General features: G+C 45.7%; 1 protein-coding gene across 1 annotated transcript in view; it reads left to right on the top strand.

Annotated features, from left to right (window-relative positions):
- The window catches only part of PYGB (glycogen phosphorylase B), a 124,044-nt gene that overhangs the window by 54,647 nt on the left and 52,614 nt on the right, over positions 1 to 16,783 (top strand). Inside the window, exons 5-7 of the mRNA XM_040429652.1 lie at positions 440 to 571; positions 2,310 to 2,421; positions 15,786 to 15,868. Of these exons, the coding sequence (XP_040285586.1) occupies positions 440 to 571; positions 2,310 to 2,421; positions 15,786 to 15,868 (327 nt within the window). The remainder of the gene's footprint in view (positions 1 to 439; positions 572 to 2,309; positions 2,422 to 15,785; positions 15,869 to 16,783) is intronic.

Here is a 16,783-nt window from a genome sequence, read left to right as displayed (position 1 = left end):
TCAGTTCTCTGCACAGCAGATGGCCATAGAAAAATGGTAAACAGGATGCTGCGCTAAATGAACGTTTTGGGCCCCTTATTCTTGAGATCTCAGAGGTCATATCCCCACCAATCATAAAGTGATTACATATTCTAGCGATAATAGCCATTAAAAATGTAAAGAATACAGGCACTGTAAATGGTAACATGAGGGGGGAGTAGATTGCAGGGAATTTGAATTTCCATATTCACTTTTATCAGGAGTTACTATTTCTCCTTAGGTAGAACACTAGTTACAAAGGGCCTTATAGGCCGTGCAGTGTTCCTCTGGTGAAAAAAGTATGCAAATTAGCTCTCTTTAAAAAAACAGGACTTGGAACATGATTAGTATGCAAGCCGAACCAGATCACTAGTTTAAGCCCAGAGGCCCCATATTCAAAGTTTGCTTTGTGTTCTAACAGGTTGAGGAAGCTGATGACTGGCTGCGGTATGGTAATCCCTGGGAGAAGGCCCGTCCTGAGTACATGCTTCCAGTCCATTTCTATGGCAAAGTAGAGCACACATCTGAAGGGACTAAGTGGGTTGACACTCAGGTTTGTATCTGACACTTTAGTCATCCTATACAATTTATACAAGTGCAATATATGCTTAAAGTTGCTGTTCAAAATTACTTTTTAGATACCAAAAAAAAAAAATTATATTGGTAATTTGCATGTTTATGGGTGATCGGTCTTTTTAATACAATAATAGGCAGTCATTGTACTGCCATTTCGTCTAGTTAGGCCTGTTTCACACTTATGTTGTTAATTCCGGTATTGAGATCCGGCAGAGGATCTCAAAACCGGAATTAAACAGATCCGTTTGATTTTGCTTATCAGGATGCATCCGTTCCGTTAGGATACGGTTGTGTGACAACAAAACGGAACAAACCGGATCAGTCACTAAATACATTGAAAGTCAATGGGTGACTGATCCGTTTATTTAGGCTCCTAAGAAAACGGATCCGTCACTACTGACTTACATAGTTTTCAGTGACTGATCCTTTATTTCCCCCCCATTTTTATGACCGGACACAAAACTGCAGCTTGCAGAAGTTTTGTGTCCGGTCACAAAACGGAATGCTGATGGAACGGAAGACATCCTGATGCATCCTGAACAAATCTCTTTCCATTCAGAATGCATTAGGATTAAACAAAACAGTTTTTTTTCCCCAGTTTTGAGATCCTCTACCGGATCTCAATCCCAGAAAACAACAACGCAAGTGTGAAACAGGCCTAACTTGTAATCATCAGGTAAAGTTCTTGTTGTATTGATGTTCTACCATGGCTGTGGTCTACAGAAGGGATGTACTACCATTTCCAGTCTGAGGGCCACGTTTTTGTAGGTGAACCGATCCCAACGGTCATTCCGTTCTTTCAGGAAAATGGGGGTCCCCTTCTCCCTGTTCACACTCCAGAAAGGAGGACAACCATACATGTTGCTCTCTCCATTGTAGATTTTGTGAGATACTGAAAAAGTCAGATGTTTCAACATTCATGTAAATTACAATGAAGCCGCACTCAATTAATGGCCATCTCTTTGACTAATGTGTTCCTTCTTGGAGTGCTGTACAGGTGTCAGGAGACCCCCATTCTGCTGATGGCTTAGTAGTTTGCAGGTTGTGCACTCTCGGTCTACAGCAGTGGTCTCCAACCTGTCCTCTCCAGGTCTTGTGAAATTACAACTTCCAGCATACCCCAACATAGCCGTTAGAGACATTACTTAAGAGGTTGGACTCCAGCACAACCTGTGTGTTTTAGTACCCAGAATCGGAGACAGCCCTCATGTGAACATGCTTGCCAATAATGAATTTATTATGGCCGCCACTGAACTTAGTGCATCAGGTACACCTTTCTACAGGCAGCCGTCTAAGGTGTGTGGTGTCAGCTGTGGTAGAAAAGCCACAGGTTGGAGTGACCACATGTCACCTGACCATGGCAGACACTCACCGGCCACTGCAGTGGTGTTTACTCACAGTGATGTCACTGCGGAGTGGTTTGATTGGCACCTATGGTCAGATTAAGTATTACCACTATGAATGACACTGTTTCACATGGGACATTCAGCAGAAGTCATAGGATCACCATCAATCAAAATTTGAAAACAAGTTAGGGAAAACGAAAGTCTTTTCAGTGGTCGTTACTAATCATATTAGTATCATGTAATGATTAATTATGGCCAGATCATTAAAAAAAAAATATTACTCATGTCATTTGTTGTCCATAGCTATGACATGTAATCGATCACAAAACCTTTTCTGTGTAACAAAATGACACTTTATTCTCTCGGCAGATAGTCCTTGCAATGCCTTATGACACTCCTGTTCCTGGCTATAAGAACAACACTGTGAACACCATGAGGCTTTGGTCAGCCAAGGCACCAAACGAGTTTGACCTGCAGGAGTGTAAGATATTTTTATGGATTTAGTTCTGTTTATCAGATGGCATATTTCCAAAAACAATGGGCCTGATTTATCATAGACTGGTGTTTTGCTCCAGTGTATGACAACGCAGCCAGAGGCTACGCCTAATTTATGACCATGACAATTTATGGTGTTTCTTGGCCCTGTCCCCTACCCACCCTTACATGATAAATGTGTCGAAGGCGTCAGAGAAAAAAAATGTTGTGCAAGTGTTGTTTAAAAAAATTGCAGACATTGTTTGCGTCTTTTTTTATGCCAGAAAACTGGCGATAAATCAGGCCCATTGTGTTTATTGTGGTGGAGGGGGGATATCTGTTCAACCAGCAATTGCATGCTGCAGCCAAGTGTTGGTGACATAATTATGGATAACATATCATTAGGTCACAGGTATAAATGGAGAATGTCAGAATTGAGTTGTGGCTAGTCACTTCTCTTATTTTCTAGGGGAGGTTTCTCCCCGCTGTGATGGTCTCTGTCACACAGCATCACACTGCAGTGTGCAAAGAAGAGACGTGACTAGGTCTGTGGCTAGTCACTCTGCATTAACATATGTCACATCGGGAAGGGGGGGGGGGGGGAATATGCAGATCGGGGGGGCCAATATGCATAAGAGTAGGTATGTCATGCTCAGGGTACCATGGCTAACAGGAATATCTCTATAAGGCCTCATGCACGTGGCCGTTCCGTGCATTGGGGACCGCAATTACGGTCCCTAATGCACGGGCAACATCCGCGCAGCAGGCCTGACCCATTCAACTTGAATGGGTCCGTGGTATGTCCGCACCGCAAAAAAAAAAGACATTTTTTTGCAGTGCGGAACCACGGAAAGAAACACCATGGAAGCAACTCCGTCCTGCATCTCCGGAATTGCGGACCCATTCAAGTGAATGGGTCCACATCCATGATGTGGGGTGCACACGGCCAGCGGCCGTGGATGGCCGACCCGCCGTTTGCGGGCCGCAATACGGCCACGGCTGCCCAACGGCCGTGTGCATGAGGCCTGACTCAATTATTTTGGATTGATGACTAGTTTTTTAAAATGAAGGGAAATTTTACAGTCAATTTTGCAGGAGTCTTTATTGCCGTAATTTGTACAGAATTTATCAAATGTTGCGTAATATTTAAGTTAGTTTCATAAAAAAAACGTTTAATATGTCTGTGTGTAATATACAGAGGCTTCCAGCCCTCCTTATGTCGCCACTTTAGTCTCTGACTATGGACATGTGCCCTAACTATCTGAATTGTTACACACAGATGTCTTCAGCGCTCAGTAGAACTCTCCTTAGTAACACTCAGTTAGAGCTTTGACTCTTTACATTGTTTTCTAGTACAAACAAACATCTTTCCCTAATAAAGTATATTATAAAAATGTTTAAAACCCCTGTCCCAACACAATATTAAAAATAAACTTAAACGGGAATAACACATAGCTCAAATTGTAGGCGAAGTTCTTTTAAAATTGATTATCTATTATATCAAGTGGAGAGAGGTTCTGTAATGCATATAAATGTGAACTCCCAGGATATCCAGAAATAATATCACGGTTGGTTGCTACCACTGAGGCTCTCCAGTGACACAATCGTATTGTTCAGCTTACAAATGACATTTTTACTGGAGCTGCTCATGGAAAGTGATGTCACTCTTCATTTTCTTGAGTTTTAATGGAATTTTCAAGTGGACCCCAGGGAAGCAAATTTTCTAAAAGTGAATTACAGCCTAGTAATAATACAGTAGATGGACCTCAAATCACAATTATACCCCCTAAAAACATATAAAGTGTTCCTGGGGACATCACACAACCAGGTCTATTTATCAGTGTATTGATGACTGGAAAATGCCGTATAAAAACTATGCTGAAAAATATTATTTGGACAGTGTTTATTGGTAGGGGGTTAGTTATCTGATCAAGTTTATACCATATAGGTCAAACCACTCATCTGGATTCAAGCCTTAAAAGGGTTTTCTGAGATATTTTTACTGATTACCTATGCCCTGGATAAGTCCTCAGTATCTGATCGGTGGGGGTCCGACACCCAGGACGCCCGCAGATCAGCTTTTTGAGAAGGCAGCGGAGCTCTTGGGAGCACCGCGGCCTTCTCTGTTCCCACCAAGCACAGCGCCGTACATTGTATAGTGGCTGTGCTTGGTATCGCAGCCCAGCCCCATTCACATCTGTGGGGCTAAGCTGCGCCTAGCTCTGACAAGGCCGTGGCGCTACTGTGAGTGCCATTGCCTTCTCAAACAGCTGATAGGCAGGGGTCCCATGTGTCAGACCCCCACCGATCAGATACTGATGACCTATCCATCAGATTAAAATATCTCGGGGAAAACCCCTTTAATCTTTACTTATGTGGAATGGAATGTAAAGGGGTATTATCTCTGATATTTATGGCCTATCTAAGTTCTGGGAGCCGCACTTGTCTCTAGAACGAGTCCCCTTGTGAAGTGTCTGAGATAGGAATACCACTTTGAGCTACAAGTCTAACTTCCCACTTGGTCCCACTCTTGAGGGTACAGGAACCTTAGATATCAGATTTTTTTTATCCATTAGCAGTACTGCTGTTTTGTTACCCAGAGGTTGAAATATGACTGGTACTTGCAGTTTTCCCGTCATGTCACAGACAGAGAAGCTAAAGCAGCTATTCAGTGTAAGGAGTTCTCCAAACAACCCCCATATCTCAGGTTCCTAGATCTATGTGACTGTGATGTTCTAGTAGTCGGGTTTTATTGTTAAGCTGAATTGTTCCTGAATTTTTAGGTTATGAGTGAAGTTGGGCCTTAAAGCGGTATTTCCATCTCTGACAATGTGACAGACTATGTCAGATAGGTGTGGTTCCCAGCTCTGGGACCTGCTACTATTACTATCTCCAGATGGGACCCCACTGAGTGAAGGAGATCACACAGTGCAAGCGCGGCCACTTCTCCAGCGCTGGCTCAGGTATTTCCGGCAGTCCCATAGTGATAAATGGAGATGTGACAGTGTGTGCCCTGTGCACACTCTATTCCAGGGGTCGGCAACCTTTTTCGGATGGAGTGCCGATTTAAATGAAAAAAAAATAAAAGTTGAAGCGCTCAGCGGGCCGGGCAATACAGAAAAGTCATATAACACAAACTGTATGTGACAAAAAACAAATAATCAGTTTAACTTACCACTCAATGTGACCCTTGTTCCTAAATTTCTTTGCAAAGACGATCCAGCTTTAGTTCATATGAGAAGACTTTTAGGTCCCTTTGGCAGTCACATATGGGCTCCACACCCCCTAAAGTTGTCAGAGGCTTGCTGCCCCTCCCCCTTCTCAGCAATAACATGTAGGCTCACTATCCTCCACACCCCCTAAAGTTGTCACCCCATTTTCCCCAGCAGTTACATGCAGGCTCACCATTCTCCCACCCCCCCCAAAGTTGTCAGAAGCTTGCTCCACATTGTCCCCCCATAACCCCCAGCAGTCACATGGAGACTCACCATCCTAAACCCACCCCCAATTTAGTCACAAAGCTTCTCCCATTCCCCAAGCTCCCTATCAACCTTCCATCTGACTGCCCCATCACACCATCCCCTGCTGTCACCTCTGCCACTACTACTCCTAACCCTCTTCTGTCACCTATGCCACTAATACTCCTAACCCTCTGCTGCCACCTGTGCCACTACTACTCCTAACCCTCTGCTGTCACCTGTGCCACTACTACTCCTAACCCTCTGTCATCTGTTCCACTACTACAGACATCCCAACCTGCAAAACTTCATTTCAGGGAGGTGCACTTCTCATTTCAGGGAGGTTTTCTTTTTTTTTCTTTCACAAACTTTTTATTACATTTTCCAGACATATGCAGTATCCGCACACTTTGCTCTATGGTGTGGAGGACTGGGCTCATTACCCTGCCACAAATTATCCTATTTATGTATATGATTAAAGGGATTCTGTCACCACCTATAAGCCCTGTGAGCTAAACATCTGCTCATGTCCAGGGTAGCAATCTGATTTCTAAGGTGGCCTTATAAAAGCCATTTGTGGCTTTATTCTGCGGAAAAACAGGTTTTACTAACCTGTCAATCATTGAATTAAGGTGCCCAAGCAGGGAAGGTCTGTGGATGCATGGTGCCCGGCCGCACGCATCGCTGTTCGTGCCCAGCGCCGCCTTCTACTCCTCAGTGCCGCCTCTCCCTCCCTCCCTCCCGCTTTGAGATCCCGCGCGTGTGCACAGGCTCTGCCTGATGCGCCGTTGCGGACTGGCATTGGCTTCTTCTTGCAGTGTGCGCACGCGACGAGAAGGGGACACTGCTACAGGTTGCCGGAAAGGTTTACAGTGAGTAAACTAGAGATGGGAAGTTCGGATCTTTTACATGAATCGGTTCATTCGCTGAGCCGACAAGAAGCAAGTGAACAGAAGCTTAGGTTGCGCAATGCGCATGCGCGGATGCTTGGATTCACTTGCTGACTCGCTGAGTCGGCTCTTGGTCTGAGTCAGGAAGTTTATTCTTTAAATCCCTGTGTGTAATTTTCTACCCCACTTTAGGAAAAAACAAGCATCCAGGGGGTGTGAATTTAACACTGGGGTAAATTAATATAATTCAAATGGAGGGTTAAATGTATTAAAAAAAAAATGCATCTCTCTCAATAGTTCTAGAGCTACTGAATGAGACAGAAGGAGGGATGCCTTTAACATATATATCTTCTTGAGAAGCCAATTTGACCCTAAAGGGTTAATTCAACCTGTAATCTAAACTCTGTCCTGTCACTTCTCTTATCTCTCTGCTCTGCTATCAGTAAACCTTTCTGGGAGGAGACTCCCTGAACCTCTGGGAGACTTGAGATCCCTTCTACTACTCCTAACCCTCTGCTGTCACCTCTGCCACTACTACTCCTAACCCTCTGCTGTCACCTATGCCACTACTACTCCTAACCCTCTGCTGTCACCTATGCCACTACTACTCCTAACCCTCTGCTGTCACCTATGCCACTACTACTCCTGCAACAAGCAAAACATATGCGGCTGCCATGAAATTCTGGGAGTTGTTATTTCGCAGACAGCAGTGCCCTCTGCCAGCCGGGCGCTACATCCAGTCACACACACTATAATAATGGTACCTAGCGGATGACAGTCCGCACATGTGGGCTCAAGTCACTAACAGGAAGTTCCAAGGGGAAACAAACACACATCCTGCTGCACGGGAACCAATGTCACAATCAGAACGTCCCCCTGGAAACAACATACGGTTTCTCTAGTCCCGCGGCCAGGAGTACCCAGTGGAGTCTGGTAGCTGGTTGGCACTGCGGGAAGCATGTGGGGCGGGCCTAGTAGACGCACGGCTGAATTTAAAAAAATTTAAGTTGTGGTGCCTCTCTGGTTGGCCTGCGTCTCTAGCATGTGTGTCGGGGGTTGCCGACCCCTGCTCTATTCACTGCTATGAGACTTTCAAAAATAGCAGAGCTAGTGGGTATTTTCGGAAGTCCCATAGAGGTGAATAGAATTCGCATAGCAGTAAATGTAGAGCATGCCGCGCATGCGCAGTGTGCTCTACTTCACTTCAGGGGCCCCGTTCTAGCCATACACCATCAATGTCTGAGATGGACAAGCCCCTTGAACCTTGTCAGAAGAAATTATATCTATAAAGTGTTGCATGCAGTTTTGTAAATTATCAGTTTTCCTGAGATCCTGATGAAGGTAATCGCAGATATAAATGGCACGATTGATATATGAGCACCACATATTTCCCAGTTTTCAGCTTTTTGAGCTACTAATGCCCACCGGTCACATTAAACAATGAATCACGTTTATAATGTTCCTGCTCTGCATTCCAGACCCTCGAGTGATCACTTCTATCAGCGCTCTTCTATTTTGGTCTTGCTTATTCCTGATGTGGCCCATTTACTGCAGCAGTGTAGATAGAGGCCTCCATCAACAGGTTTCCCTATTAGACAACATGACAAGGGCTGGGACAGCTCAGGCTCTTGTGATTATCACTGCAGGTCTAGTAGCCGCTCAGCATGGTTATAAAAGGCAAATGCGTCATGTCGGGTGACCTCTGGCAAAGGTCATCGCGTTGTATCATTACTTTAGTAGAAAAGTTGATCAGTTAACAATTACTACCATACTAGCAAGAAAGAAAATATCATTACAAAAGGAAACAAATGTAAAACCTAGTTTTTGTGTGATTAATTTCAGTCCTGGTATAGGGTCTAAAGCGATATATGGGGAGATTTACTAATCAAAACTGTGCCAAAAACAGCTTGGGTACATTCTTTGCAGCAGTGTATTTTGGACACTTTCAGCAACTTTTGGCACTATTGCAACTTTTTGCAAGGTTCTTAGATTCAGGGTGGTGCAATGCACTAAAAAAATGCACCAAATTTTCATTCACACAATTGTATTTTTTTTTTTAACTCGTTTTATTGAAGTTTAACAAGAAAGGCATGTTACATCATTAAAATAGACAAGGATTAATACATCCAGGGAATATCTCACGCAGGAGATATAGTGTTAGCACTGCATTGCATGACAGTTCTGCATTTAAATCCGATACAGCATAAAAGTTTACATAATCAAGTGACTTCTGGAGGGTGCACGATGGAGGAGACCTAGCCTCGATATACACGTTAGCATGGCATTATACATCGGTTACAGAGTACATACAAGCATTATGCACAGTCAGAGGGGATGCACACCATTCGCGCCACACTTTATCAAACTTTTGCGGACACTTCCTATGAATAAAGACAACCTTTTCCATGCTAACAGCCTGATTGACCAGCGACTTCCATTGGCCCACCGTAGGCACTCTATCATCCATCCATCTCAGGGCAACAGCTTTTCTGGCAAAAAATAAGGTTTCGCTCAAAAAAATTCTGTGGTGATGGCCCCAAGCCTCCTCATCCAGGATACCAAGTATACAGCTTTTTGGGCATAGCGGCACTGCATTTGGAACTATAGCAGTCAACACTCCTATCACTGCTGCCCAAAAGCTCTTCAAATATGAGCAGTCCCACATGAGATGCCAAAAATCTGCCCCCTCCTGATGACACCTATGACACCTACTGTGTGACAGTCTCCCCATTTTCTGCAGTCGAACAGGTGTAAGGTAACTTCTATGCAGGATAAACAGCTGAATCAGCCTATTAGTTACTGACGGGGAGACCCGCGCTGGAGACAGCAGCGCTTCATTCCAATCATCAGCTGATAGGGAAGGGATGGAATTTCTCCATTTCTCCTCAACAGCAAGGGGATTCATCAGCTTGCGATTATTAAGCAGATGTGTATAGAGCGCAGAGATAATACCTTTCGGGCCTTGTGATCTGAGAACTCCTATCAGAGGGTAATTAGAAATTTTTCGGCCACCTGCCTCGAACTGTGCCGTTAGCGCATGTCTCAGCTGCAGGTATCTAAAGAAGAATGAGCGAGGCAGTTCAAACCTCTCCTGCAGCTGAGAGGAGGAGCATAGATTACCCCCAGCATATAAGTCATTCAGTTTGCTGATTCCCTGCGCCTGCCACCATCTAGCTCCCTCTAAATCTTTTAAGTGGGCAAACATGGGATTGTCCCATAGCGGGATGTCATCTGGGATATCTTTAAACGACCTCATTTTCGCAGCAGTCCATACTTGATGGGCCATTCTATGAATAGGGAGCAAGCGCATGGAAATAAACCGCGGTCCCTCCAACACTGGCCATAGAGAGGATAATCCTAGATACTCCCTAAGATAGTATTCTGCATTAGGTAGATCAGTCGCCTGGACCCAGGGGGTTAGAAGTTTCAGCTGTCCAGCTAGATAGTAAAGGAAAAAATCAGGTAAAGCAGCGCCACCTTCTATCTTGGGTCTCTGTAGGACTTGAAGGGACAGCTTTCGCCTGGATTCCCCCCACACAAATTTAGTCACTAACGAATGAATGCGAGCAAAGAATCCCTGCGATATCGGGGTGCACGCATGCGCCAGCAGATACAACCCTTTGGGCAAGAGAGTCATCTTGACCAGATTTAATCTTCCCATAATAGAGAGTGGTAAGGTCCTCCATGTCCTGAATTTATCCATGAACATGGGCTCCAGGGATGCAATATTCAGGGAGTACGCTAACTGGGGATCCCTAGTGATAACAACCCCTAAATATTTGAAAGAATCTACTACTGGCAGATTGCAATACTGAGGAGGCCACGTGTGTGTCCACAAAGGCATAAGTGCTGATTTCGTCCAATTTATGTGTAAACCCGAGAACTCTCCAAACTTGCCAATTATGTTGATTGCTCTAGGGAGTGTTGTCTCAGGTTCGTCCATAAAGAGAAGGAGATCATCCGCATAAAGTCCGACTTTGTCCGTTCTATCGCCCATGGATATCCCCTTGAAGACCTGATCTTGTTGTATCCTTAAAGCAAGGTGCTCTATGGCAATGGCAAACAAAAGTGGTGACAGAGGGCAGCCTTGCCTGGTTACCCTGTGAAGACTAAAGGAGTCAGATATTGAACCATTTACAAGTACATTAGCCTTGGGGAGGTGATACAAAATCTCCACCCACTCGATAAATCTAGGGCCAAAGCCAAAGCAGCGTAGTACTTCCAGTAGGTACACTTACTCCACAGAGTCAAAGGCCTTGGCAGTATCCAGAGATGCCAAGGCCCAATGCTTATCCCCTGCCACTCCCACTTGTGCCATGACCTGCGCCCTTCTAATGTTGTCAGACGTCGACCGTCCCGGTATGAACCCAGACTGGTCTTTGTGTATGACTGTGGCTATGACCTTATTTAGTCTGGAGGCAAGCAATCTTGTGAGTATTTTATAATCAAGGTTCAGGAGTGATATCGGCCTATATGACCCGCATTCCAAAGGATCCTTGTCTGGCTTCAAAATAACCACTATGGTGGCATCGTACATCGAATCCGGGAGTCTACACCTTTGCTGTGCCACCTGGTAAATTTTAAGAAGCTCGGGCCCTAGCACTTCGGCATATTTTTTGTAAACTTCTACCGGGATCCCGTCTGGGCCAGGTGCTTTACCAGTAGGCAGCTCCGCCATCGCCATCTGAATTTTCTCTAGCGTAATATCAGCCTCCAATAAAATTCTATCCTCCTCACCAAGCTGCGGGTGTGTGACCTGCCCCAGATAAGCTTCCAACTCTTGAGCGGAGTATTGAGCCGCCGATTTGTATAGATCCTGATAAAATCCTTTGAATCTATTTAGTATGTCACCCACTGATTCAACCATCACCCCAGCTGTGTCCTTTATTCTAATGACCGGGGGAGACATATTATTGTTGCGCACAACGTGGGCTAACAGTTTACCTGCCTGGCTGCCCAACTCAAAGTTCTGTTGCTTTAGAAAGAACAGCTTGCGTTCACTCTTTTCCCTGAGGTGCGTCATGTACATCCTGCCTTTTAACATCCAGTCCTGCCTATTCGCATCAGTGGGGTCTAACCTGAAGGAGTTCTCAGCTGCCTTACAGCTGGAGTGCAGCTCTAATTCCTTGCGCGCAGATTCCCTTTTAATATATGATATGGATGACTTAAGACACCCCCTCAGATAGGCCTTTAACGTCTCCCAGAGAAGCAGTCCATCCGTCATCTCATCCTGCATTGCAAGGAATACCTGGAGTTGATCAGGGACTCTGTCATGAGAAGACATCAGAGACAGCCAAAAGGGGTGTATGCGCATCTTGACACTCTGCTTGATGCCACTATACAGAGTAAACTGGGCCTGAACCGGAGCATGATCCGAGGGGCCCTGTGGTCCATATTCAATGTTGCCAAGGTCCGTATACACTGCCGCATTTCCAAATATATAATCTATTCTAGACAGGGCGCCCCTGGCAGGGGTGAAGCAGGAGTATTCCCTCCGAAGGGGGTAGCGCAGCCTCCACATATCCAGCCACCCAAGTTCAGACGCAACTCTAGCTATATTAGTGTCACTCTGAGTGTGATTACCCACTCTCCCTTCTGTGCGAAACCTGTCCAAATCCTCATGCATCACTAGGTTAAAGTCTCCCATGCAGAGAAATTTGGCATTGGGGTATTGCGCTACAAATCCCATCACCACCTGAAGTATGGTTATAGTAGCTGGGGGGGGGGTTGTAAATATTAACTACCACATATGGAGCGCAGTTAATAAAAGCATACACCAAAATATATTGGCCTTCAGGATCCACAACCGAATGTTGGACCTCCCACCTGATGTTCTTGTGGACAATCAGAGCAACCCCTCTAGAGTGTGTAGACCCATACGCATTTATTGACCATTGAACCCAGGGTTTCTTAATCCTGTTCCCTGTCTCTGGAATCAAATGGGTTTCTTGCAGGCCCAGAATATGAGGGCCGCACTGTCTGATATGAGAGAATACAGAGATCCTTTTACTCGGGCTACCCAGACCCCTCACATTCCATGACATAACCTTAAAATCAGCCATCTCGACTTAATGATTCATTCTCCTTGCAACTCAACCATCCTCCAGCATATAAACCTCATCTGCTGACATCGGACCGTCTCATGCATACTCGCCGTGATATCCCACCATGCTTTACATACCATGCCTTTAACAGTATGAACCTTCTATAACATGATAACAAATGAGTGGATAACTCCATAGTCGATGACATCTCTGTCATCTCGTATCGTGGCTGTTGTCACGGGGACCTGCATAGTACATTAGGGTGACAAACCTATGCAGGTATCCGCCCAACCCCATATCAATGAGACACCACTGATCATAGAAATTTGCAAAATCAAAAGACTAGGAAGAGGAGGGGGGGGGAGAGGGGGTCAGGCATCGAGGACAGGGAGAGAAAAATGGAGGTGACAACCACAGTCATAATGACGTATGTATAGGAACGGTCCTCAGATATCATTTCCGCAGTTATAAGCATCGCAGGGCCACTCCATAAACCGAGCTAGGGAGTCAGAGTCTTAAATGCCCGTGGAATCACAACATTACCGCTCAGGGGACCTGGAGTTGTCCTAAATGCAGGATCCTCAGCGCGGTTCTGGACGGCTTGGCCTTTTGGAGACCCATTCTTCCGCCTCCTTAGGGTCCACAAAGAAGACCGTCTTCTCTCCATCTACCACTCTAAGGCGCGCTGGGTAAGCCATGGAATACTGTAGATTCATATCACGAAGTCGCCGCTTAATAGAGATGAAAGTGGCCCTCTTCTTTTGCAGCTCAGCTGAGAAGTCAGGAAACAATGATATATTCACTCCATCATGTTTGATTTCTCTCTTGTTTCTCGCTTGCCCCAGGATTAGATCTCTGTCCTTCCAATTAAGCAGCCTCGCCAGCAAGGGCCTTGGGGGAGCTCCAGGAGGGGGAGGTCTGGCAGGGACCCGGTGAGCCCGCTCAACTGCATAGGCACCAGAAAATGGCGCGTCAGGGAACTGTGCCTTGAACCAGAGTTCCAGGAAAGTAGCTGGGTCCGAGCCCTCCGCTCTCTCAGGTAACCCCAGGATCCTGACGTTGTTGCGCCTGGCCCTGTTCTCAAGGTCGTCGCATTTTTGCTGCCATAGGCCCACAGACCTCTCCACAGCCTGTATTCTGCCTGTCAGGGGCCTTGTAAAGTCCTCTAAGGCGGAGACCCTGTCCTCCGTGTGACGTACTCGCTCTCTGAGCTGCTGCACATCCTGTCTGAGCAGGCCCAAATCCACCTTCACCTCCTCGATTTTACAGGTAAGGGACGTCTGGCAGGTGGAGATTGCAGCGAGGAGCTGATGAGAAACAGCCTTGAGCGTTACCTCTGGTTCTTCCGCTCCCTCCGCTTCTGTCTGCAGCGCTGCTTGACCTCTTGTCACCGCCGCCCGTGGCGTAGCAGGGCCGCCGGCGCCATTTTGGGCCTCTTGCCGGACATATTCTTTAAGCTTTTCAGCCGCAGATTGTGCCTTACTGGGGCCCATGTCTGTCTTCCCAGGTTTCTTCTTCCTCCTCTGCACTTGCCACTCGTCTTTCTGTGTAGCCAGGGTGTCAGGATGCTGAAGGATTTAGATCAGGGTACGGAGCAGAGCTCAAGTGCGTGCGCTCATGTCGGCAGTTAGCCACGCCCCCCACACAATTGTATTTTACAGACCAATTCATTTCCATAGGGCTGCGGAAAATGCGGGCAACACACGGATGTCATCGTGGCCCTAGCCATAACTGATAGAACATGACCTATTGTCCATTTTGCGGACAAGGATAGGCGTTTTCAATAGGGCCCGCGAAAAGTGCTATGTGCACATGGACCACATGCGTATTTTGTGGCTCCACGATTTGCACCGAGTGTCTGCCTAGGTTTACACTGCCTTTCTTTTCGACCCTATTAGTACTGTAAATGTGGGCTATAGTCTTTATCATTTATGGCATATGCAGAGGATACGAATGTAAAAGTTCCCCTTTCGCCAGTTCGCACACTTTCATATTGAAGTGAATGGTGTGATGACTCTCTCCGCTGGTCTATATATAAGTAACCCCTGCACTGCCGATCTATATAGTCTTGGTATTTTATATATTTTTTTTATTTTTTCAGTTTAATAATCAAAAATAAGAAAATCGAGATTCAAGTCAAAAATCGTCCATAAAGTTTTAAAAAAGTTGCTATTTTATTTTTTGGGCAAAATCGCCCACTCTTAGGTTATCCCCACCTTTAACCATTCATTAACCCATCCTATGCGACGAACGGAGGTGTTCAGGAATCCCAAAAATGTTTAAGCAGGCTCTGCTACACTGTTTCTGTAACTCCCATAGAAGGGAATGGGATCTACGGAAAACAGTGTAGCACAGCTTCCGTCACGTAGGATGGGTATTCTGACCTCCGCCTCAGCCGTGAATAGCGAAGATGGGAATAACCCTTTAAGGCGCTTTGTCCTTCTGAGCATACAAGTTCCAGGGCTCTCTCATTTGCTTTTTTTTTGTGGGCACATATGCAAAGTTTTCCTTCCTTTTTTTTTTTTTTACACTTCTAGCAGTGAGATTTCATGTATCCAGAACAAGGTAATGTTTACTAGGTGATAGGAGCTGTGACCTCTGACCTCTGTGGCAGGATTCCAGCTGGCACGCTGGTGCTACAGGTTAAATGCTGCGTAGATACAGTACATGTGCCAGTGTTAAACTTCTGGATGGCATCTAAAAGTTCAGTAACAGTTTGGTAACATCTCATTGCTTTACGGTTTATTACATCATAGCATTAGTTTGGTGGAGAAAGGTCAGTGTTTCTCAGCTGTAAAACTGGATTAAAAGTAACTTCAAATTTATTGGGAAAAAAAATAGTGACATGGAAGGGGTGGGGGTGACTCCTTAGTCTTAGCTGTAAGACCAGCTACTATCAATGTGAATATTATTGGTGGAGGTTTTTTTAACAAATTAAAAACCCAATTAGCTAATAACATTTAACCCTTTCTCCTACAGTTAATGTCGGTGACTACATACAAGCTGTTTTGGATAGAAATCTGGCTGAAAATATATCCCGGGTTTTGTACCCCAACGATAATGTGAGTTGCCTTTATCTAGGAATACAGTGTCAGTAGTATATTATTGGGCCTAGAGCCACGATTCTATTACCAAAAACTAGATTTTTGTACTTACCGTAAAATCTGTTTCTCTTCCGTTCATTGGGGGACACAGGCTTGACCATGGGTACAGCTGTTGCCGCTAGGAGGCAGACACTAAGCACACAAAGTGTAAGCTCCTCCCCTTCAGCTATACCCTTCCTACAGGGACTAAGCTGAATCAGTTAGTGCAAAAGCAGTAGGAGAAGCCAGACAAAAACAGGAAAACCAAACTATGTACAAACCCAGAACCACACAGGCCAGAAAAAGGTCCGTAAACAAGAGAACGGGTGGGAGCTGTGTCCTCCAATGAACGGTAGAGAAACAGATTTTACGGTAAGTACAAAAATCTAGTTTTCCCATCCGTATCATTGGGGGACACAGGCTTGACCTTGGGACGTTACAGAGCACTCCCCGGGTGGGCCCAACAAGAAACCCTCCGGTCACTCAGAGAACCGCCATCTGCAAAACTCTATGCCCCAGAGAAGCGTCAGAAGGTGCAAAGGTGTGCACTCTGTAAAACCTGGAGAAGGTGTGCAAAGACGACCAGGTAACCTGAAGGGCCGAAGCCCCATGATACACCGCCCACGAGGCCCCCACTGCCCGAGCAGAATGAGCAGTAACCCGGAAGGCTGGGGCCCGGTCACTAACGCGGTACACTTTCACAATGGCTAAACGAATCCATCGGGAAATGGATGTCTTCGACGCTGACAACTCCCCTCTCGGCCCTTCTGGAACCACAAACGGGGAATCCGTCTGCCGCAAAGATGCCATCTGGGACAGATATACTCAGACGGCCCGTACTAAATCCAGAGTATGGAGCGACCGCTCCCGAGAATGCGACGGGTCCGGACAAAA

Source organism: Bufo bufo, chromosome 4 (assembly GCF_905171765.1).
Source record: "Bufo bufo chromosome 4, aBufBuf1.1, whole genome shotgun sequence".
Taxonomy (NCBI): domain Eukaryota; kingdom Metazoa; phylum Chordata; class Amphibia; order Anura; family Bufonidae; genus Bufo; species Bufo bufo.
The sequence above is the reverse complement of the archived record's forward strand: the minus strand, read 5'-3'. Positions and strand labels throughout refer to the sequence as shown.